At 41.4% G+C, this 20,369-nt stretch overlaps 1 protein-coding gene across 1 annotated transcript in view; it reads right to left on the bottom strand.

Moving 5' to 3' along the window:
* Positions 1–238: 238 nt before the first annotated feature.
* st6gal1 (ST6 beta-galactosamide alpha-2,6-sialyltranferase 1) overlaps positions 239–20,369 on the bottom strand; it is a 170,594-nt gene continuing 150,463 nt past the window's right edge. Inside the window, exon 9 of the mRNA XM_029629923.2 lies at positions 239–2,757. Within this exon, the coding sequence (XP_029485783.2) occupies positions 2,480–2,757 (278 nt within the window). The 3' untranslated portion in view covers positions 239–2,479. The remainder of the gene's footprint in view (positions 2,758–20,369) is intronic.

Below are 20,369 nucleotides of genomic sequence, written 5' to 3' on the forward strand. Positions count from 1 at the left end.
AAAACTTGAGTCATCTGTGGAATTTTGTTGTGTGACAAAACTGCAGATTTCAGAGTGGCCTTTTATTGTCCCCAGCACAAGGTGCAACGGTGTAATGATTATGATGTTTAAACAGCTTCTTGATATGACATACCTGTCAGGTGGATGGATTATCTTGGCAAAGGAGAAATGCTCACTAACAGGGATGCAAACTAATTTGTGGGCAAAATTTGAGAGAAATAAGCTTTTGGTGCGTATGGAAAATGTCTGGGATCTTTTATTTCAGATCATGAAACATGGGACCAACACTTTAAACATTGCATTAATATTTCTGTTCAGTGGTACACATTGATATCAGGGTGACAGAAGTCCCAAAGAAACCATGAAACAACATCTGTAAACATTCTAAAAACACCCCTAGCCATGGTCTAAAAATAACATAAACAGCCTTACTTTCCCAATGTTGTGGCAACATTAGGAGAATGTTCTGTGCTGGTTGGGAAATGGTGGATGTATGTATAGGCAGTGCAACAATGCACACTCCAGAAGCACATTCATTCATTCAGTTGGTTTAACAAATTTAACACAAATTCAAAGTCAATTACATTATTCGGATCATTCTTACTATTGAAAATGTATCAGCAACCCTACCATATTGGCAATGTTAGCAACCATTTTGTGCAATATTGGGTAAAAGCGTTTTGTAACGTAGGGGCGGCTAACGTGTGAGCGGTGTTACCGAGGTGAGCAGTGGTTTGCTATGAAGACTGGGGTTGTCTGAGCAGGATGGTATAGAATTAGCTTATGAGTGCAGAATGATGAGATGCTATGACATTTGACACGTAACAGGCAGGGTAGGGGAGAAAGGCTGGCAAACATGAACAGAAGTGCAACAACAAGGGGTTTGACTGTCATTCTACTTATATTTTCAATATTATGACATCAATGATTCTAAATCTATAAAGCAATATTGGGTAAAAGCGTTTTGTAACGTAGGGGCGGCTAACGTGTGGGCGGTGTTACCGAGGTGAGCAGTGGTTTGCTATGAAGACTGGGGTTGTCTGAGCAGGATGGTATAGAATTAGCTTATGAGTGCAGAATGATGAGATGCTATGACATTTGACACGTAACAGGCAGGGTAGGGGAGAAAGGCTGGCAAACATGGACAGAAGTGCAACAACAAGGGGTTTGACTGTCATTCTACTTATATTTTCAATATTATGACATCAATGATTCTAAATCTATAAAGCCCCCTTGGAGGTGTAAATTATAAAGATATTATGCATCTCAGTAAAAATGACAAATAAAGCATTATTTGGTTCTCGTAGAGTAGGTAAATCGGTACAGTCCTAGAAATCCTTTCTTCATTTGATTAGATCAGGGTTGCCATTTTGGATGCAGACCAGGGTTTTTATTTGCCAAAACAAACTTCTACGTTTAACAAACTTCCATTTTTTCTTCCTGGAAGGAAATACAATAATCCAGTTATTTTGTTCACCCACAAAGGGGCATTAGATGCCCACGAAATCCTCAGCCAGTCCAGAACAACTGTTCTCAGTTCTCATTGGTCCATGGTGGGCTGGATGGTTGGTTCATTCATGAGTGAGAAGACTGCTAGTCTGGCTGTGTGTGTGTGTGTGTGTGTGTGTGTGTGTGTGTGTGTGTGTGTGTGTGTGTGTGTGTGTGTGTGTGTCACCGCACAACCTCTGTGACCCAATGTATCTGGTCCATGTCTTGATGAGGTCATCTCTGGGTCGCCCTTAGATGTCACGCATCATGCTATGAACTCCAGTTGCTTCCTTCAGTTAGCCTTTACATTTCACTCAGGGATTTATCTCCATCAGGTCTATGGTCAATTATATAGCATATCCAAGAGGTGCCACTCTTCTTGTCAGAGCTTCATGCAGTCTCCTCAGTTTCTCTTCAAGTCCATTTTCAACTAGTCCACATAGGGTACAGGTTCGGTGTGTATATGTGTGTGTGGTAGTGCAGCTGAAGGCAGGCATGCAGAGACAATCTTCAGTAATGAGAGAGGAGCTCCTCTCTTCTCTCTGTCCCTCAGTCACAACCTGAGAGACAGAGAAAGGACAACAGCGCCTCACAGTGGAATGACTACGCTTATAGCTTATATTCACATAGGGAAAGAGGGATATCGGCAAAACTGTGAGTTTGTGGTTTTTTTGCAGACAGTCCATTGTATGATGTATGTGTGTGATTTCTTGTATGTGCTGTCACAAGGAATTCTGTGCACCTGTGCGTGTTTGAGCGAGTAAAGTGTATTTACATTAGTTGCAAGATTCCATTTAATTATGGCAGTGTCAAACATGTATACATGTCTGTCAATGTCCATCAGTCCATGATTTAGAGATTGTCTGAAGGGATTGCACATGATAAAGTAGTCAGTCATATTGTTATACATGCTGTGCTTGTGAATATGATTGTGTTTCTGTATTTACCACCTGTGTGTGTTTCTGACTGTAATATGATCTCTCTTATTATCTCAGCCAGCGCTTGCTGGTACAATTTCAGGCCCCCGGGTGCAGTTGAGAGTGCTGAACCCAGGCAGGGTGACCCGTCCGTGGGTGTAGATGTCCCTGTCGAGCCCCTGGTTCATCCTCTTGACCAGGTTCTTCTCGTAGAGCAGGGGGTGGTAGGCCCCCAGAGTGCAGGCTGCGTCGTAGAAGCGCTGGTAGTAGTGACACAGTTCCGTCTTCCTCTGAGATGGCAGGAACTCATACACGTGTACTACCTCACACAGGGACATCATCAAAACCGTACCTGGAGGAAGGGGAGAGGGAGGGGGTTTAGTTGAATGTAAACCGGGTCTAATCTTGCTCAAAGGCCCATAAAGAAAAAATGTCCCGGTTGGATTGTAATCTAGGTTAGCCTCAGGTAGTATATTGCCGCTATTGTGCATCGGTCATGATGCAATGAGGAGTTGAAGACCCCCGATGAGGAAGGGATAGGAATTAGGTCTCTGCTATCTACGCTTAATGAGCCTGACACTTTACATCAGGATAGCGCTGGATACCCATATGGAAAAGTAATATATGGGCATAAATGGCCTAATATACAGTGGCTTGCGAAAGTATTCACCCCCTTGCCATTTTTTCCTATTTTGTGGCCTTACAACCTGGAATTAAATTGATTTTTGGGGGGGTTTGTATTATTTAATTTACACAACATGCATACCACTTTGAAGATGCAAAATATTTTTGCTTGTGAAACAAACAAGAAATAAGACCAACAAATTATAACTTGACTGTGTATAACTATTCACCCCCCCAAAGTCAATACTTTGTAGAGCCACCTTTTGCAGCAATTACAGCTGCAAGTCTCTTGGGGTATGTCTCTGTAAACTTGCCACATCTAGCCACTTGGGATGTTTGTCCATTCTTCAAGGCAAAACTGTTTCAGCTCCTGCAAGTTGGATGGGTTTCGCTGGTGTACAGCAATCTTTAAGTCATATGACAGATTCTCGGTTAGATTGAGGTCTGGGCTTTGACTAGGCCATTTCAAGACATTTAAATGTTTCCCCTTAAACCACTCTAGTGTTTCTTTAGCAGTATGCTCAGGGTCATTGTCCTGCTGGAATGTGAACCTCCGTCACAGTCTCAAATCTTTGGATGACTGAAACAGGTTTCCCTCAAGAATTTCCCTGTATTTTGCGCCATCCATATCATTCCTTCAATTCTGACCAGTTTCCCAGTCCCTGCCGATGAAAAACATCTCCACAACATGATGCTGCCACCACCATGCTTCACTGTGGGGATGGTGTTCTCGGAGTGATGAGAGGTGTTGGGTTTGCGCCAGACATAGCGTTTTCCTTTATGGCCCAAAAGCTACATTTTTGTCTCACTTACCAGAGTACCTTCTTCCATATGTTTGGGGAGTCTTCCACATGCATTTTGACAAACACCAAACGTATTTGCTTAACTAATGGCTTTTTTCTGTCCACTCTTCTGTAAAGCCCAGCTCTGTGGAGTGTACGGCTTAAAGTGGTCCTATGGACAGATACTCCAATCCCCACCGTGGAGCTTTGTAGCTCCTTCAGGGTTATCTTTGGTCTCTTGTTGCCTCTCTGATTAATGCCCTCCTTGCTGCTTTGAAATATATTCCAGAAGAGTGTATTTTTTTTTGATGGCATATTTTAAAAAAACGTACATACATCTCAGAAATAGGGATTCATTATTTTCTTATTGCATTTTACATTTACATTACATTTAAGTCATTTAGCAGACGCTCTTATCCAGAGCGACTTACAAATTGGTGCTTTCACCTTATGACATCCATTTGGTTTTAAGCAACCTTATGACTACTTTGTTGTTTCTTGTAGCTACTGTAGATGATACTTGCCATTTTATTTTTTAGATTAGATTGAGATGGTGTAGCCAACAATTGTAGGTTTATAATTTGTGATGTTAACGTTTTGAAAACGCACAGAAACCTATCTAAGTATGAATGTTTATTGTCATACACTATAGTTGTGGCTGCCCATAAGGTTATGGAATCACATTTTATTTATGAAACATGGTTTAGATATTATTGTTGTAATCATTATTTTACTGTATATTCCTCCAAGGATTTCCATTGGGAATTGTTTATGCATGCTGCCACCAGCAGGAGGCGGTTAGGAGCACAAGCATAGCGGTTTCCGTCTCGCCTCAACAACTCTAACCGCTTCTCCTCGTTTAATTTTTCTTTGATCTGTTAAACAGGTACGTGGTGTTCAAAAGCACATTATTTAGAGAAAATGTTAGTTGAAATGGGTATCTGAGTGAAACTTACCATTTATGTTGAAATTGTTAAGTTTAAATGTTGAAATTGGTTTTGTGAAAACTGTTAGCGATTTTGACATATCGATGACTGGGTTTGCACCTAAGCTAGGTAAGGCCATAGAATAACAAGACAAAATGGCGACCAGATAATATTCTGGTTTGAACTTATTGATTTATAGCCCCTCTGAGGTAATATTCTCTACTCCGTTTATATGGTCTATTCCCTGACATCTCCCCACCCAAGTGTTATATATTTCAGAGTTATAACTATGCTAACGCTAGCCTGTCAAGCCTATAGAGTTGCTACGAGCTTAGTGGCTCAGTATTGAGATGGCTGTAATGGTTTGTGGTTAATTTAGTTATTTAAAGGTTAAAACACGTTTCCTTATATGTGTATACATTTTTATTGAAACTTAGTACGTGAGTTTAATATAAGCAGGTATGACTGTATTAGCTAGTAAGACTGTATTAGCTAGTACATCAATGTATTAGCTAGTATTTCTGTACAGAGATTGTATTGAGCATAGAATTAGAACTGAAGAAGTTCAAAGAAAATCCAATCACACTGGGGGTCTCCAACTAAGAATGCACATATAAGGAACACAGGCATTGTGTCAGACATACATCGCCTGTGAAAAAGGCTACTTGTTGTTCACCCCAACCAACACTTCCGGGTGGGAATGGCCGTTCTACTCATTCGAATTCTATGGGACAATGGCTGTGGTACAGTATGTATATGTACCCTTCCCCTTTTCCATATTTTGTTACGTTACAGTCTTATTCTAAAATGTATTAAATCGTTTTTCCCCCTCATCAACCTACACACAATACCCCATAATGACAAAGCAAAAACTGTTTAAGAATTTATTTAGCAATTGATACAAAATAAATAACTGAAATATCACATTTACATAAGTATTCAGACCCTTTACTCAGTACTTTGTTGAAGCACCTTTGGCAGCAATTCCAGCCTCAAGTCTTCTTGCGTATGATGCTACAAGCTTGGCACACCTGTACAGTAGCGGATTTAGGTATGGGCGACATCGGCATCTTGCCGGGGGCGGCACAGGGCACATGCACATTTATTTTTGGAATGGTGACATTTGCGTGATCGGTTCTCTATTGCTCATTTGCACGTCACACCAATGATATCATGTCACCGTGTGGGACTGTGGGTCAATTAACCTTGTCGGAGTGGGCGCCTGATTCTAGTTTGTGAGCTAGGCAGGCTACTGCCTGGGAAGGTCTCCCACTCAGAAGTACGAGATAGGGAGGGGGGCGGGGGTAGGTTGACCTCACGTCTCAACACTGGGAGCCTGGAGCGGGGGAATCTATCAAATAGCACACCTCTAACTTTGTACAGTACAAATGCAATTAGTAAAATCAGTCACACTACGAAATGCTACCAAATAAACCACAATTCATTCATAATACTGTGACTATATACAGTGGGGCAAAAAAGTATTTATTCAGCCACCAATTGTGCAAGTTCTCCCACTTAAAAAGATGAGAGGCCTGTAATTTTCATCATAGGTACACTTCAACTATGACAGACAAAATTAGAAAAAGAAATCCAGAAAATCACATTGTAGGATTTTTAATGCATTTATTTGCAAATTATGGTGGAAAATAAGTATTTGGTCAATAACAAAAGTTTATCTTAATACTTTGTTATATACCCTTTGTTAGCAATGACAGAGGTCAAATGTTTTCTGTAAGTTTTCACACACTGTTGCTGGTATTTTGGCCCATTCCTCCATGCAGATCTCCTCTAGAGCAGTGATGTTTTGGGGCTGTTGCTGGGCAACACGGACTTTCAAATCCCTCCAAAGATTTTCTATGGGGTTGAGATCTGGAGACTGGCTAGTCCACTCCAGGACCTTGAAATGCTTCTTACGAAGCCACTCCTTCGTTGCCCGGGCGGTGTGTTTGGGATCATTGTCATGCTGAAAGACCCAGCCACGTTTCATCTTCAATGCCCTTGCTGATGGTAGGCTTTGTTACTTTGGTCCCAGCTCTCTGCAGGTCATTCACTAGGTCCCCCCGTGTGGTTCTGGGATTTTTGCTCACCGTTCTTGTGATCATTTTGACCCCACGGGGTGAGATCTTGCGTGGAGCCCCAGATCGAGGGAGATTATCAGTGGTCTTGTATGTCTTCCATTTCCTAATAATTGCTCCCACAGTTGATTTCTTCAAACCAAGCTGCTTACCTATTGCAGATTCAATCTTCCCAGCCTGGTGCAGGTCTACAATTTTGTTTCTGGTGTCCTTTGACAGCTCTTTGGTCTTGGCCATAGTGGAGTTTGGAGTGTGACTGTTTGAGGTTGTGGACAGGTGTCTTTTATACTGATTACCATTTCAAACAGGTGCCATTAATACAGGTAATGAGTGGAGGACAGAGGAGCCTCTTAAAGAAGGTCTGTGAGAGCCAGAAGTCTTGCTTGTTTGTAGGTGACCAAATATTTATTTTCCACCATAATTTGCAAATAAATTCATTAAAAATCCTACAATGTGATTTTCTGGATTTTTTCTCATTTTGTCTGTCATAGTTGAAGTGTACCTATGATGAAAATTTACAGGCCTCTCTCATCTTTTTAAGTGGGAGAACTTGCACAATTGGTGGCTGACTAAATACTTTTTTCCCCCACTGTAGTTTCACAGACACATTGTTGCATTTTTTTCTGGTTTGTGCGAAATTGTTAAGAATAATATAACACCAGTCTGCACACCACCAAGGGGAATTGGTTTAGTCTTGACTCTTGGTTGACAGTGTTGGGGGATGGGTAATGTATTGATGCTCAAATGCCAAATCAACACAAATGGATAAGAAAAGGTCTAAGCCATCAGGTGCCCAGTTTAGGAAAAATAGGAACGAAGAAGAGGAGAAACGGGCAAAAGATAAGGGTATGCAGCTATGTCATCTCTTTATGAGTATAATATTATGCATGTAATGAAATAGGCTAGTATAACACTTATGTTTGTTAGCTTATGTTGCTATGTTGCTTGCTATGCTATTACGCAAAGGGCGACAATATTACGTTTTCTGTCCAACTAGCTTACATGACATTGGATATCATTTCACACAGTTTTATCATGATAATATGTGTAGCCTACAGCAAAACGATTACAACCTAACTAGCACATTATGGATTTGGTTAACTTTCATTGAGGTAACATCATAAAGGTTTTTTGTGATTGTATTGACTAGGTCCTGAGCTCAGTAAGGGGAATGTCCAATGCTGTAGGCTAACTTAAAATACTTTATGCTGATATGTTGTATATTTTGTGATATATTGAGTCTTTTGGGGTGTCTTATTCCTAGAATTAGCCAAGGAGGTTGTATGGTTCATTTGGTTCCTAATCTGAAAGTTTAATAAATTGTGCATAATAACATATTTAATTGTGCAACAAATGTAATTAGGGTGTCAATGTAAATTCAAGGCCACTTCTGACATTTTTTGGAGCACCTTCTGGCACTGGCCAGGATGAGTTTCCATCTACCTCCTCAGCCACACAGGCCTCTTCAGAAATGATCTCGGAGCCTCAGGATGAGGAGCCATTCACCTCCTCAGCCACACAGGTGTCTTCACAAATGTTGTCTGCGGATGAAGACCCATGTGCTTTCACTTCTCCACAGCAGGATTCTTCAGGTGTGTTTGTGCAAAGTTTTACGTTTCCATATTGTAGGTAACAATGATGATTTTATTATTACTGGGTATGTATGTGGGATGTTCCACCACTGTAAATGCTGTGAATAACGGGTGTAAACTAATGCCCATGTGCTCTCCATTAGAAATGCCTGTAGAAGCATCCCCACTAAATCCTGCTGCTGAGGATGAACCACTGTCTATAGACCCTGCTGACTGGCCTTCAGTTCTGACTGACAAAATTCGGACACAACTCGTTTGCAGAGGACCAAGTGAGGTACCACATAACATTGTTTTCCCTAGAAATGAGAATGATGGAAGAAGTTGCTACAACAGGTATTTCAGGAAGAACTTGGTGAGTGGTGAAACAATTCTGAAAGAAAATACAGCCTCTTCTGCTTCTGCTGCAAACTCTTTTCTGAGAAGAAAATGTATTTTGCAAATTCAGGACTGACAGACTGGAAACATGCAAGTTCTTTGCTGACTTCAAAAGACAGCAGTCCAGAACACCAAAACTGCATGAAAACATGGAAAGAACTGGCATTGAGTATCAAAAAAGGGTAAACAATTGATAAACATGAGATGGCACTTATGGAGGCTGAGAGGACAAGATGGAGAGAGGTGTTGATACATCTGACTGCTATTGTGCAGTCTCTGGCAATTAGAAATCTGGCACCAAGGGGACACACAGAAACACTGTACTCTCCATGAAATGGAAATTTCCTCAAAGAGGTTGAACTGGTGGCACAATTTGATCCAGTCATGAAAGAGCAACATAACCATGTCCAAAAACGGACCTCTGTAAGGACAGATGACGGATACGAGAAGCAGGTACGGGGAGTTGACATGTAATTAGGAACAGACAAAGAGCAAGACATAAACAGCGTCAGCACACGGATACACAATGACAAACGACAATCAATGTAGCAGCGGGGAACAGAGATGGGGAACTGACAAATATAGGGAGGTAATGTCCAGTTGAGTCCAATTATACGCTGATGCGAATGACGGGGGGAAGGCAGGTGTGCGTAATGACGGTGGCAGGAGTGCGCGACGCTGGGGAGCCTGGCGCCCTCGAGCGCCAGGGGGAAAGAGCGGGAGCAGGTGTGACAACCTCGAGTCACACCACCTTGCCACCAAATACAGAATGAACTCATTGATTTGTTGAGCAGCTAGGTCATTTAAAAAATGGCGAGTGACATCAAGCTGGCAAAATTCCTCTCTATCATTCTAGATTGCACTTCAGATGTCAGCCACACTGAACAGTTGTCAATTGTGATTATAATTGTGTCACTGCAGGAGGAGCCACACACAAAGGAACATTATATGGGTTTCTGGAGGCAGAGGAGTCCACAGGCCAACATTTGGCATCCCTGATTCTCAAAAGATTAGAGGAGCTAAAAATTCCCTTTGAGGACCGCAGAGGACAGTCTTATGATAATGGGGCCAACATGAGAGGCAAAAACAAAGGTGTCCAAGCTAGACTCCTGGAAATGAATCCAAGAGCTCTATTTGTGCCATGTGGGGCTCACACATTGAACCTGGTTGTTGCTAATGCTGCTAAAAGGTATGTCAATGCCACAGGTTACATTGGCATCTTACACAAATTGTACACCTTGTTCTCAGCCTCCACACACTGATGGGCCATCCTGAAAAAACATGTGGATATCACTTTGAAGATATGGACTGAGACAAGGTGGGAGAGTAAAGTTAAGAGTGTCGAGCCACTGAGGTATAAGGCAGCAACGGTGAGAGGCACTGATTGAGGTGAGGGATCAGACCTTAGACCCTGTGATAAAGATTGAGGCCCAGTCCTTGTCAGAGGAGGTGCGATCATACCGCTTCAGCATCTGTACAGTGGTGTGGTATGACATCTTGAGCCAGATCCAACATATGAGCAAGCTGATGCAGTCTCCCAGTATGCATGTGGATGTTGCAGTCAGTCTTCTCAGAAAGACAGAGAGAGGTCTCAGCAACTACAGGGCAACAGGCGTTATGACTGCACACACTTCAGCCAATGATATTTGAAGGGGAATGTATGTAGAGGCCGTTCTACAACAAAAAATGCTGAGGTCCACAAAGTGGCACTTTTCATATGAATCATTTGATGAGCCTTTGAGTGATGCCCTGAAGAAGCTGGAGGTGACATTGTTCAATGTCATTGTGGATGCTGCAACCTCAGCCCTTCAGGAAAGATTTTCCACATTGGAAAATGTGGGAGAGGAGTTTGGAGTGCTGTCAACCTTCCAAAGTCTCTCAAATGAGGAGCTGACAGAACATTGTGAGGCCCTTAGTATGACACTACACTATAAAGAACACTCACACTTGGATGGCAGAAAGCTTGCACAGGAACTGAAGAACTTGCCTGACTTGCCATCGAAGACCATGACCCTGCTTGAACAGCTGATGTTTGTACACGAAAAGGAGCTCTCAGAATTGTATCCAAATTTGTGCTCTCAGAATTTGTCTAACACTTCCAGTGACCGTAGTTGAAGCAGAGAGGAGCTTTTCAAAGCTGAAGCTCATCAAATCATACCTGTCCACCATGCCACAGGAACGCCTTAGTGGCCTTGCTGTCATCAGTATTAACCATGCAATTGCTGGTCAGATTTCTTACGATGATATAATTGCTGACTTTGTATCAAGCAAGGCAAGAAAAGTCAGTGTTAGATGGCATTTGTGCAATTTAGTTTGTGTGTTTCTTGTTTGAAGTGTAATAGTGTAATAATCAGGTTCTCTTCTTTATACGTGTGTTATTCTATTTTTGTATTTGTTGTCACGCTGGTATAAAGGGATCGGGAGACAGGCGCAGGAATGCGTAATATGTTTTTTTAATCATTACCCAAATTACAGCGTGCCATGTAAAATCACGGGGACGAAGACCAAACAAACACATATACAAAACACATTGTTGAAACCCAAACAAAAGTGCGAGAAGTACCTCGAATAAATAACACATGCGCACAATGATTAACACATGGGACGAGACCCGTAATCATCTGCACAATCCAAAAGGGCATGAAAGCCAAAACACACAGCACAGGCCAACGGACATAATAACAATAATCTACAAGACAATGGTGAACCAAGGGCACACTTATACAATTACTAATCACTGGGAATAGGGGCCAGGTGTGCGTAATGAAAGTTCCGGAGGGATCCGTGACATTTGTGTGATATAGGATTTGTGCAATTTATTTTTATTTGTGTGTTTGTTGTTAGCAATAGGGTAATAATGTAATAATTCAATTGTCTTTTTTTATTTGTATTTATATACTTCAATTTGTTTTTATTCGACTTTGTTACTTATTTTTGATATTTATGAGTCTTATTTTTGTATATATTTATATATTTAAATAGTTTTAAATGTTATGATTATGTAATTGTGTTGTTCCAAATATCTAAATAAAAATGACAGTTAGTGCAGAATGGTGCGGAAAGGGGGGGTTCGCCCAGGGAGCCATACAAGCGAGAACCTCCACTGCACCTGTATTTGGGGAGATTCTCCCAGATCCTCTCAAGCTCTGTCAGGATGGATGGGGAGCGTCGCTGCACAGCTATTTCCAGGTCTCTCCAGAGATAGATCGGGTTCAAGTCCGGACTCTGGCTGGGCCTCTCTAAGACATTCAGACTTATCCTGTCGTGTGTTGTCTTGACTGTGTGCTTAGGGTCGTTGTACTGTCGGAAGGTGAACCTTCACTCCAGTCTGAGGTCCTGAACGCTCTGGAGCAGGTTTTCATCAAGGATCTCTCTGTACTGTGCTCCGTTCATCTTTCTCTCGATCCTGACTAGTCTCTCAGTCCCTGGCTCTAAAAAACATCCCCACAGCATGGGGGTGGCCATTTGAAGAATCTCAAATATAAAATATATTTAGATTTGTATTACACTTTTTTGGTTACTACATGATTCCATATGTGTTATTTCATAGTTTTGATTTCTTCGCTGTTATTCTACAACGTAGAAAATAGTAAAATAAAGAAAAACCTTTGAATGAGTAGTTGTTATAAAACTTTTGACTGGTAGTGTATGTAATAAACACTTTAATACTATGTGTCACACATACACTGTACTCTCTAAGTCTTTGCTAGGTATAAAGCCCAGCCTTATCTCAGCTCACTGGTCACCATAGCAACACCCACCCATAGCGAAAACAGTGTTTTCGGAAAGTATTCAGACCACTTTACTTTTTCCACATTTTGCTACATTACAGCCTTGATGTAAAATTGATTAAATAAATGCTTTTTCCTCATCAACCTACACACAATACCCCATAATGACAAAGCAAAAACAGTTTTTTTTCAGAAAAACCTTAATTACATAAGTTTGCAGACCCTTTGCTATGAAACTCGAAATTGAGCTCAGGTGCATTCTGTTTCCATTGATCATCCTTGAGATGTTTCTACAACTTGATTGGAGTCCACCTGTGGTAGATTCAATTGATTGGACATGATTTAGAAAGCCATACACCTGTCCATATAAGGTCCCACAGTTGACAGTGCATGTCAGAGCAAAAAACATTAAATGAGGTCAAAGAAATTGTCCGTAGAGCTCCGAGACAGGACTGTGTTGAGGCACAGATCTGGGGAGGGATGCCAAAACATTTCCGCAGCATTGAAGCTACCCAAAAACACAGTGGCATCCATAATTCCTAAATGGAAGAAGTGTGGAACCACCAAGACTCCTCCTAGAGCTGGCCGCCTGGCCAAACTGGGCAATCGGGGGAGAAAGGCCTTAGTCAGGGAGGTGACCAAGAACCCGATGGTCACGCTAACAGAGCTCCAGAGTTCCTCTGTGGAGATGGGAGAACCTTCCAGAAGGAGAACCATCTCTGCAGCACTCTACCAATCAGGCCTTTATGGTAGAGTGGCCAAATGGAAGCCATTCCTCAGTAAAAGGTACATGACAGCCCGCTTGTAGTTTGCCAAAAGACATCTAAAGGACTCTCAGACCATGAGAAACAAGATTCTCTGGTCTGATGAAACCAAGTTTGAACTCTGGCCTGAATGCCAAATGTCACATCTGGATGAAACCTGGCACCATCCCTACAGTGAAGCATGATGGTGGCAACATCATGCTGTGGGGATGTTTTTCTGCAGCAGGGACTGGGAGACTAGTCAGGATCGAGGGAAAGATGAACGGAGCACAGAGAGATCCTTGATGAAAACCTGCTCCAGAGCTGGGGCGAAGGTTTCACTTTCCAACAGGACAACCACCCTAAGCACACAGCCAAGACAACACAGGAGTGGCTTCGGGACAAGTCTCTGAAAGTCCTTAACCTGTAGTGACGCCCAGCCCGTGAACGGGACCGTTATCCTCATCTGACACTAATTAGCATAACGCAACGGACATAAATCTTCCTAGAAAATCTTCCTATTCATGAAAATCACAAGTGAAATATATTGGAACACAGCTTAGCCTTTTGTTAATCACCCTGTCATCTCAGATTTTCAAAATATGCTTTACAGCCAATGCTAGACAAGCATTTGTGTAAGTTTATCATAGCCTAGCATAGCATTATGCCTTGCTAGCAGCAGGCAAACTTGTCACGGAAATCAGAAAAGCAATCAAATTAAATCGTTTACCTTTGATGAACTTCAGATGTTTTCACTCACGAGACTCCCAGGTAGACAGCCAAAGTTAATTTTTTCCCAAATGATTATTTTTGTAGGCGAAATAGCTCCGTTTGTTCTTCACGTTTGGCTGAGAAATCGCCCGGAAATTGCGGTCACCACAACGACGAAAAATATTCCAAATAAGCTCCATAATATCGACAGAAACATGGAAAACGTTGTTTAGAATCCATCCTCGAGGTGTTTTTCTAATATCTATTCGATAATATATCAGTCGGGACAATTCGTTTTTCACTCTGACCGATTGGAGTAATGGCTACCTCTGTATTTTACGCAAGAATCTCTCTCGGAGCCACCATGTGACCACTTACGCAATGTGGCTGCCTACGGCTATTCTTCAACAGAAATGCGTAAAACTACGTCACAATGCTGTAGACACCTTGGGGAATACGTAGAAAGCGTAAGCTCGTTGATGGTACATTCACAGCTGAATAGGGAGTCATTGGAACGCAGCGCTTTCAAAACCTGGGGCACTTCCGGATTGGATTTTTTCAGGCTTTCGCCTGCAACATGAGTTCTGTTATACTCACAGACAATACCTTGACAGTATTGGAAACGTGTTTTCTATCCAAAGCTGTCAATTATATGTATATTCTAGCATCTTTTCCTGACAAAATATCCCATTTAAAACGGGAACGTTTTTTTTTTCAAAAATGAAAATACTGCCCCCTAACACCAAGAGGTTTTAAGTGGCCCAGCCAGAGCCCGGACTTGAACCCGATCGAGCATCTCTGGAGAGACCGGAAAATAGCTGTGCAGCGACGCTCCCCATCCAACCTGACAGAGCTTGAAAGGATCTGCAGAGAAGAATAGGAGAAACTCCCCAAATACAGGTTTGCCAAGCTTGTAGTGTCATACCCAGGAAGACTAAAGGCTATAATCACTGCCAAACGTGCTTTAACTTAAGGACGTGGTCCCGAGGTGGGAACCACAATCAGCGGAAATGTTCAAGAGCGCCACCTATAGAGGTTGATAAACCTCAAACTTTCATTAAAATTGACATACAATATACTGAATTAAAGCTACACTCGTTGTGAATCTATCCACCAAGTCAGATTTGTAAAATGCTTTTCGGCGAAAGCATGAGAAGCTATTATCTGATACCATGCACCCTCAAAATACTGCAACGTCACCTAACACGACAGATTTTGTGTTAGCCGTCGCAAACCAAAACGCTGAAATAAAATATAAAACATTCATTACCTTTGACGAGCTTCTTTCTTGGCACTCCTAGATGTCCCATAAACATCATTTAGGGTCTTTTTTCGATTAAATCGGTCCATATATAGCCTAGATATCGATCTAAGAATACTGTGTGATAAACGGAAAAAAATAGCGTTTCATAACGTAACGTCATTTTTTAAAATTCAAAAAGTCGACGATAAACTTTCACAAAACACTTCGAAATACTTTTGTAATGCAACTTTAGGTATTAGTACACTTTAATAAGCGATAAAATTCATCAGGAGGCGATGTAAATTCTTTAGCTGTCCGTTTCCAAAAACTGTCCGGAGAGAGCTCGACCAAAATATCCGGTCGGAGACCGGAGGGAATTGGTTCCCTTGAATCGGTTTGACCAAGAATCAAAGCTGAATCAAATGACAAGACTCTAGACATCGTGTGGAAGCTGTAGGCACTGTAACCTCGGCCTCATTTAATTCAGTTCACTTTGAACAATTCCTTGAAGTCGCGGACAGATATATTTTTCCATTTTCAGTGATCAGATTTCCCTGCACTTTTCGATGAAACGCACGTTCTGTTATAGTCACAGCCGTGATTTAAACAGTTTTAGAAACGTCTGAGTGTTTTCTATCCACACATACCAATCATATGCATATACTATATTCCTGGCATGAATAACAGGGCGCTGACATGTTGCGCGATTTTTAACAAAAAGCTGCGAAAAGCTGCTTGAATTCTCAACTTCCTTAACAGGTTCAAAGTAATGAGTAAAGGGTCAGAATACTTATGTAAATATGATATCCCCCCAAATAAAATATATGTTCAAACACATGAAAAACCTGTTTTTGCTTGGTCAAAAAATTGCATCAATCTTAGAATAAGGCGTAACGTAACAAAATGTGGAGAAAGCTAAGAGATCTGTATACTTTCACTGAATGCACTGTATCTGGCTGTGTTGGTAAAATCACAACATATCCCATCAAGCAAAGCGGGGAGAGGCTGATAGTTGTCACAGTTCCAAGACCAGTCAGAAATGTCCAGCATTAAGTAGCAATGATATCCTTCGCAACCGTCATCGTACGACATATCTCAAACCAGTCATGACTATTCAACAAAACAAGTACCGCCCTCAACCACAAAGTGTCAACCTCAATGTTTACATATCCTACATTACTCTTCTCATATATATATACTGTTCCATACCATCTACTGCATATTGCATATGCCTATCATTAGTCACTTTTAATAATGTCGACATATCCTACATCACTCATCTCATATGTATATACTGCTCTATACCATCTACTGCATCTTGCCTATGCTCCACGGCAATCACTCATCCATATATGCATATGTACATATTCTTATTCATCCATTACATTTGTGTGTATAAGGTAGTTGTTGTGAATTTGTTAGATTACTTGTTAGATATTACTGCATTGTCGGAACTAGAAGCACAAGCATTTCGCTACACTCGCATTAACATCAGCTAACCATGTCAATGTGACCAATACAATTTGATTTGATTTGATTTACAGCTAATTTCTTAGTTACATGATTGTAAAACTATCAAGGGAGTTTTGAAGTTGAGGGTGCAGTATTTCTGAAGTTTGCAATGAGGATGAAAACTAGCATAGTTCAGCTAGCCAGCTAGTTTAGCCAGGGAAAACCAGCCCAGGAGACAGATTGTAGTTTTTATTCCATGATATCAGAAGCTGGCGGCAAAAAGTTTGTTTAAACAATTCAGATTACTTATATTTAAGGAGAGTGAATACAATCCCGAAATAAGCTGTAACTGTCAATAGTAAAACAAAGTTTTAAACTATGTTTGAGTGAACCCTGAATAAAGAAAATTAATTGTGAAGTCTGTTTCGGACCTGGTAGACTCCTTCTCACCACTCTATAGAGTTGCTGCCATTGCTGTCTGACAAAAATCACTATTTTAGTAGTTCTTGAAAGTAAATAAGGCATACTCTTATTTTCAGGTTGAGATGGCTCTCAAAGCAACTGCTCTCTATTCCTCTCGATCACACCGTCTTCTGTCTATTCTCTCCCCACATAGATTGAACAAGTAGGCGTGCAATGGATTATGGTCATTGTAGTTAATTACCACATTTTATGTGCTAAACTATGCAGAATATTGGTCTGTTGGAAACTACAACTCCCTACTACATTGCACAGTTCAAGCTTGATCTGATGTTTTTCTAGACAAACTGCACATTGAGCTCACAGAAAAAAACAGAACGAAATGGAAATAAAATTATTTAACCGATGTTGGTCAAGTTGTTTAAAAAACGAGAAATAACAGACATTTCGGTTAATCACTCAGCACTAATACTAATGAAGATTTTGGGTTAAGACAGGGCCCGGGCCTTAAATTTGGCAGAGGTAGGGCCTGAATGTTGCGGGCATGGGTACCCATTTAGGGCTCTAATAGGAACGGTGATTAGCAGAGTTGGGACAGGTGTAGTGAGTTGGCAGGAGAGGGGGCATGTCCAGAGGGTAATTGGGGTGTCTGGTTGCTGCCATGAGACTTCAGAACTGTTAGATAATCAAGGAAATGTACCTTTCATTAATATAGGGTGCATATCTCAATCAACTTCCTCTCCTCATCTTACTCCTAAGTATTGAAAGATGTGTAAGAATTGGAATGGTGAAAGCAAACACCTGGAGGACTGGATAGAAAAAGTGGCAAATGTTATTAAGTCGACTATCCTAGCCAAATGAATGATGAATGCCCAGTCCACCATATTACTTTAGCCTATCCTATGTTTTAACCTCTTGAAGCTAGGGGGCAAAAAAAAAATGTTGTTGTTGAAAAATAACGTTCCCAAAGTAAACTGCCTATTTCTCAGGACCAGATGCTAGAATATGCATATAATTGACAGTTTAGGATAGAAAACACTCTAAAGTTTCCAAAACTGTAAAAATATTGTCTGTGAGTATAACAGAACTGATATTGCAGGCGAAATCCTGAGAAAAATCCAATCAGGAAGTGACCCTTATTTTGAAACCCCTGTCTTTCTATGCATCCCTATTGCCCATTGAAAGGGATATCAAACAGATTCCCTTTTCTACATCTTCCCTAAGGTGTCTACAGCCTTTAGACGTAGTTTCACGCCTTTATGTTGAAGAATGAGCGTAAACGAACACATTGCGTAAGTGGCCAGCTGATGGCTCTCAGAGTGATTCTTGTGTAAAAGAGAGAGGTAGCCATTTTTCCTCCCGGTCCTACTGAAAAGCCAACCTTCCCGGTTGACATATTATCGAATAGATATTTGAAAAACACCTTGAGGATTGATTATAAAAAACGTTTGCCACACTTCTGTCGATATTATGGATATAATTAGGATTTTTTTTCCCGCCGTTGTCGTGACCGCTATTTCCGGTGGATTTCTGAACATAACGTGACAAACAAACGGAGATATTTTGGGTATAAAAATAATCTTTATGGAACAAAAGGAACATTTGCTTTCTAACTGGGAGTCTCGTCAGTGAAAACATCCGAAGATCATCAAAGGTAAACGGTTAATTTGATTGCTTTTCTGATTTTCGTGAGCAAGCTTCCTGCTGCTAGCTGGACATAATGCTATGCTAGGCTATCGATATACTTACACAAACGCTTGTCTTGCTATCGCTGTAAAGCATGATTTCAAAATCTGAGACGACAGGGTGATTAACAAATGGCTAAACTGTGCTTCGCTATATTTCACTTGTGATTTCATGAATATCAATATTTTCTAGTAAGATTATTTGACCGTTGCGCTATGCTAATTAGTGCAGTTGCTGACCATTCTCCCGGATCCGGGATCAGTCTTGGCTGATATCTTTTGATTTCCCCATGATGTCAAGCAAAGAGGCACTGAGTTTGAAGGTAGGCCTTGAAATACATCCACAGGTACACCTCCAATTGACTCAAATTATGTCAATTAGCCTATCAGAAGCTTCTGAAGGCATGACATCATTTTTTTGAATATTCCAAGCTGTTTAAATGCACAGTCAACTTAGTGTATGTAAACTTCTGACCCACTGGAATTGTGATACAGTGAATTATATGTGAAATAATCTGTCTGTAAACAATTGTTGGAAAAAATTACATGTGTTTTGCACTAAGTAGACGTTCTAACTGACTTTCCAAAACTATAGTTTGTTAACAAGAAATTTGTGGAGTGGTTGAAAAACGAGTTTTAATGACTCCAACCTAAGTGTAAGTAAACTTCTGACTTCAACTGTACATATCCCAACCAGATGCCATGGATTGACTATAGCCAATATCGGCACTGAATTGAAAGGCTACAGCTGCCGCTTTCAATAAATGGGACTATAATCTGTGCGCTTATAAGAAATCCTGCTACGCCCTCCCACGAACCATCAAATAAGCAAGGCATCAATACAGGACCAAGATCGAATCCTACTACACCAGCTCTGACGATCATGGGATGTGGCAGGGCTAGCAAACTATCCTGGATTACAAAGGGAAAACAAGCCACGAGCTTTCCAGTGACGCGAGGCTACCAGATGAGCTAAAAACCTTCTATGCAAGCTTTGAGGCTAGCAACAGTAAACTATGCATGAGAGCACCAGCTATTGCCGATGAATGTGTGATCATGCTTTCCATAGCCAATGTGAGTAAGACCTTTAAACAGGTTAACATTCACAATGTCGCATTACCAGGACTCACACTCGGAGTATGCGCTGGCAAGTTTCTTCACTGATATTTTCAACCTCAGCCAAGGTAACCTGTCTAAATGACTATCGCCCAGTAGCACTCTCATCTGTAGCCATGAAATGCTTTGAAAGGCTGATCAACACCATGGCTCACAACACCGTCATCCCAGACACCCTGGACCCACTCCAATTCGCATACCGCCCCAACAGATCCATAGATGACGTAGTCTCTATTGTACCCACACTGACATTTCCCACCTGAACAAAAGGCACACCGACGTGAGAATGCTGTTCATTGAATACACCTCAGCGTTCAACACCATTGTGCCCTCCAAGCTCATCACTAAGCTAAGGACCCTGGACTTCCTGACAGGCCGCCCCTAGGTAATGAGGGTAGGCAACAGCACATCCGCCACGCTGACCCTCAACACGGGAGCCCCTCAGGGTGCATGTTTAGTCCCCTCCAGTACTCTCTGTTCACCCAC

This window comes from Oncorhynchus nerka, linkage group LG23 (assembly GCF_034236695.1).
Source record: "Oncorhynchus nerka isolate Pitt River linkage group LG23, Oner_Uvic_2.0, whole genome shotgun sequence".
NCBI lineage: Eukaryota > Metazoa > Chordata > Actinopteri > Salmoniformes > Salmonidae > Oncorhynchus > Oncorhynchus nerka.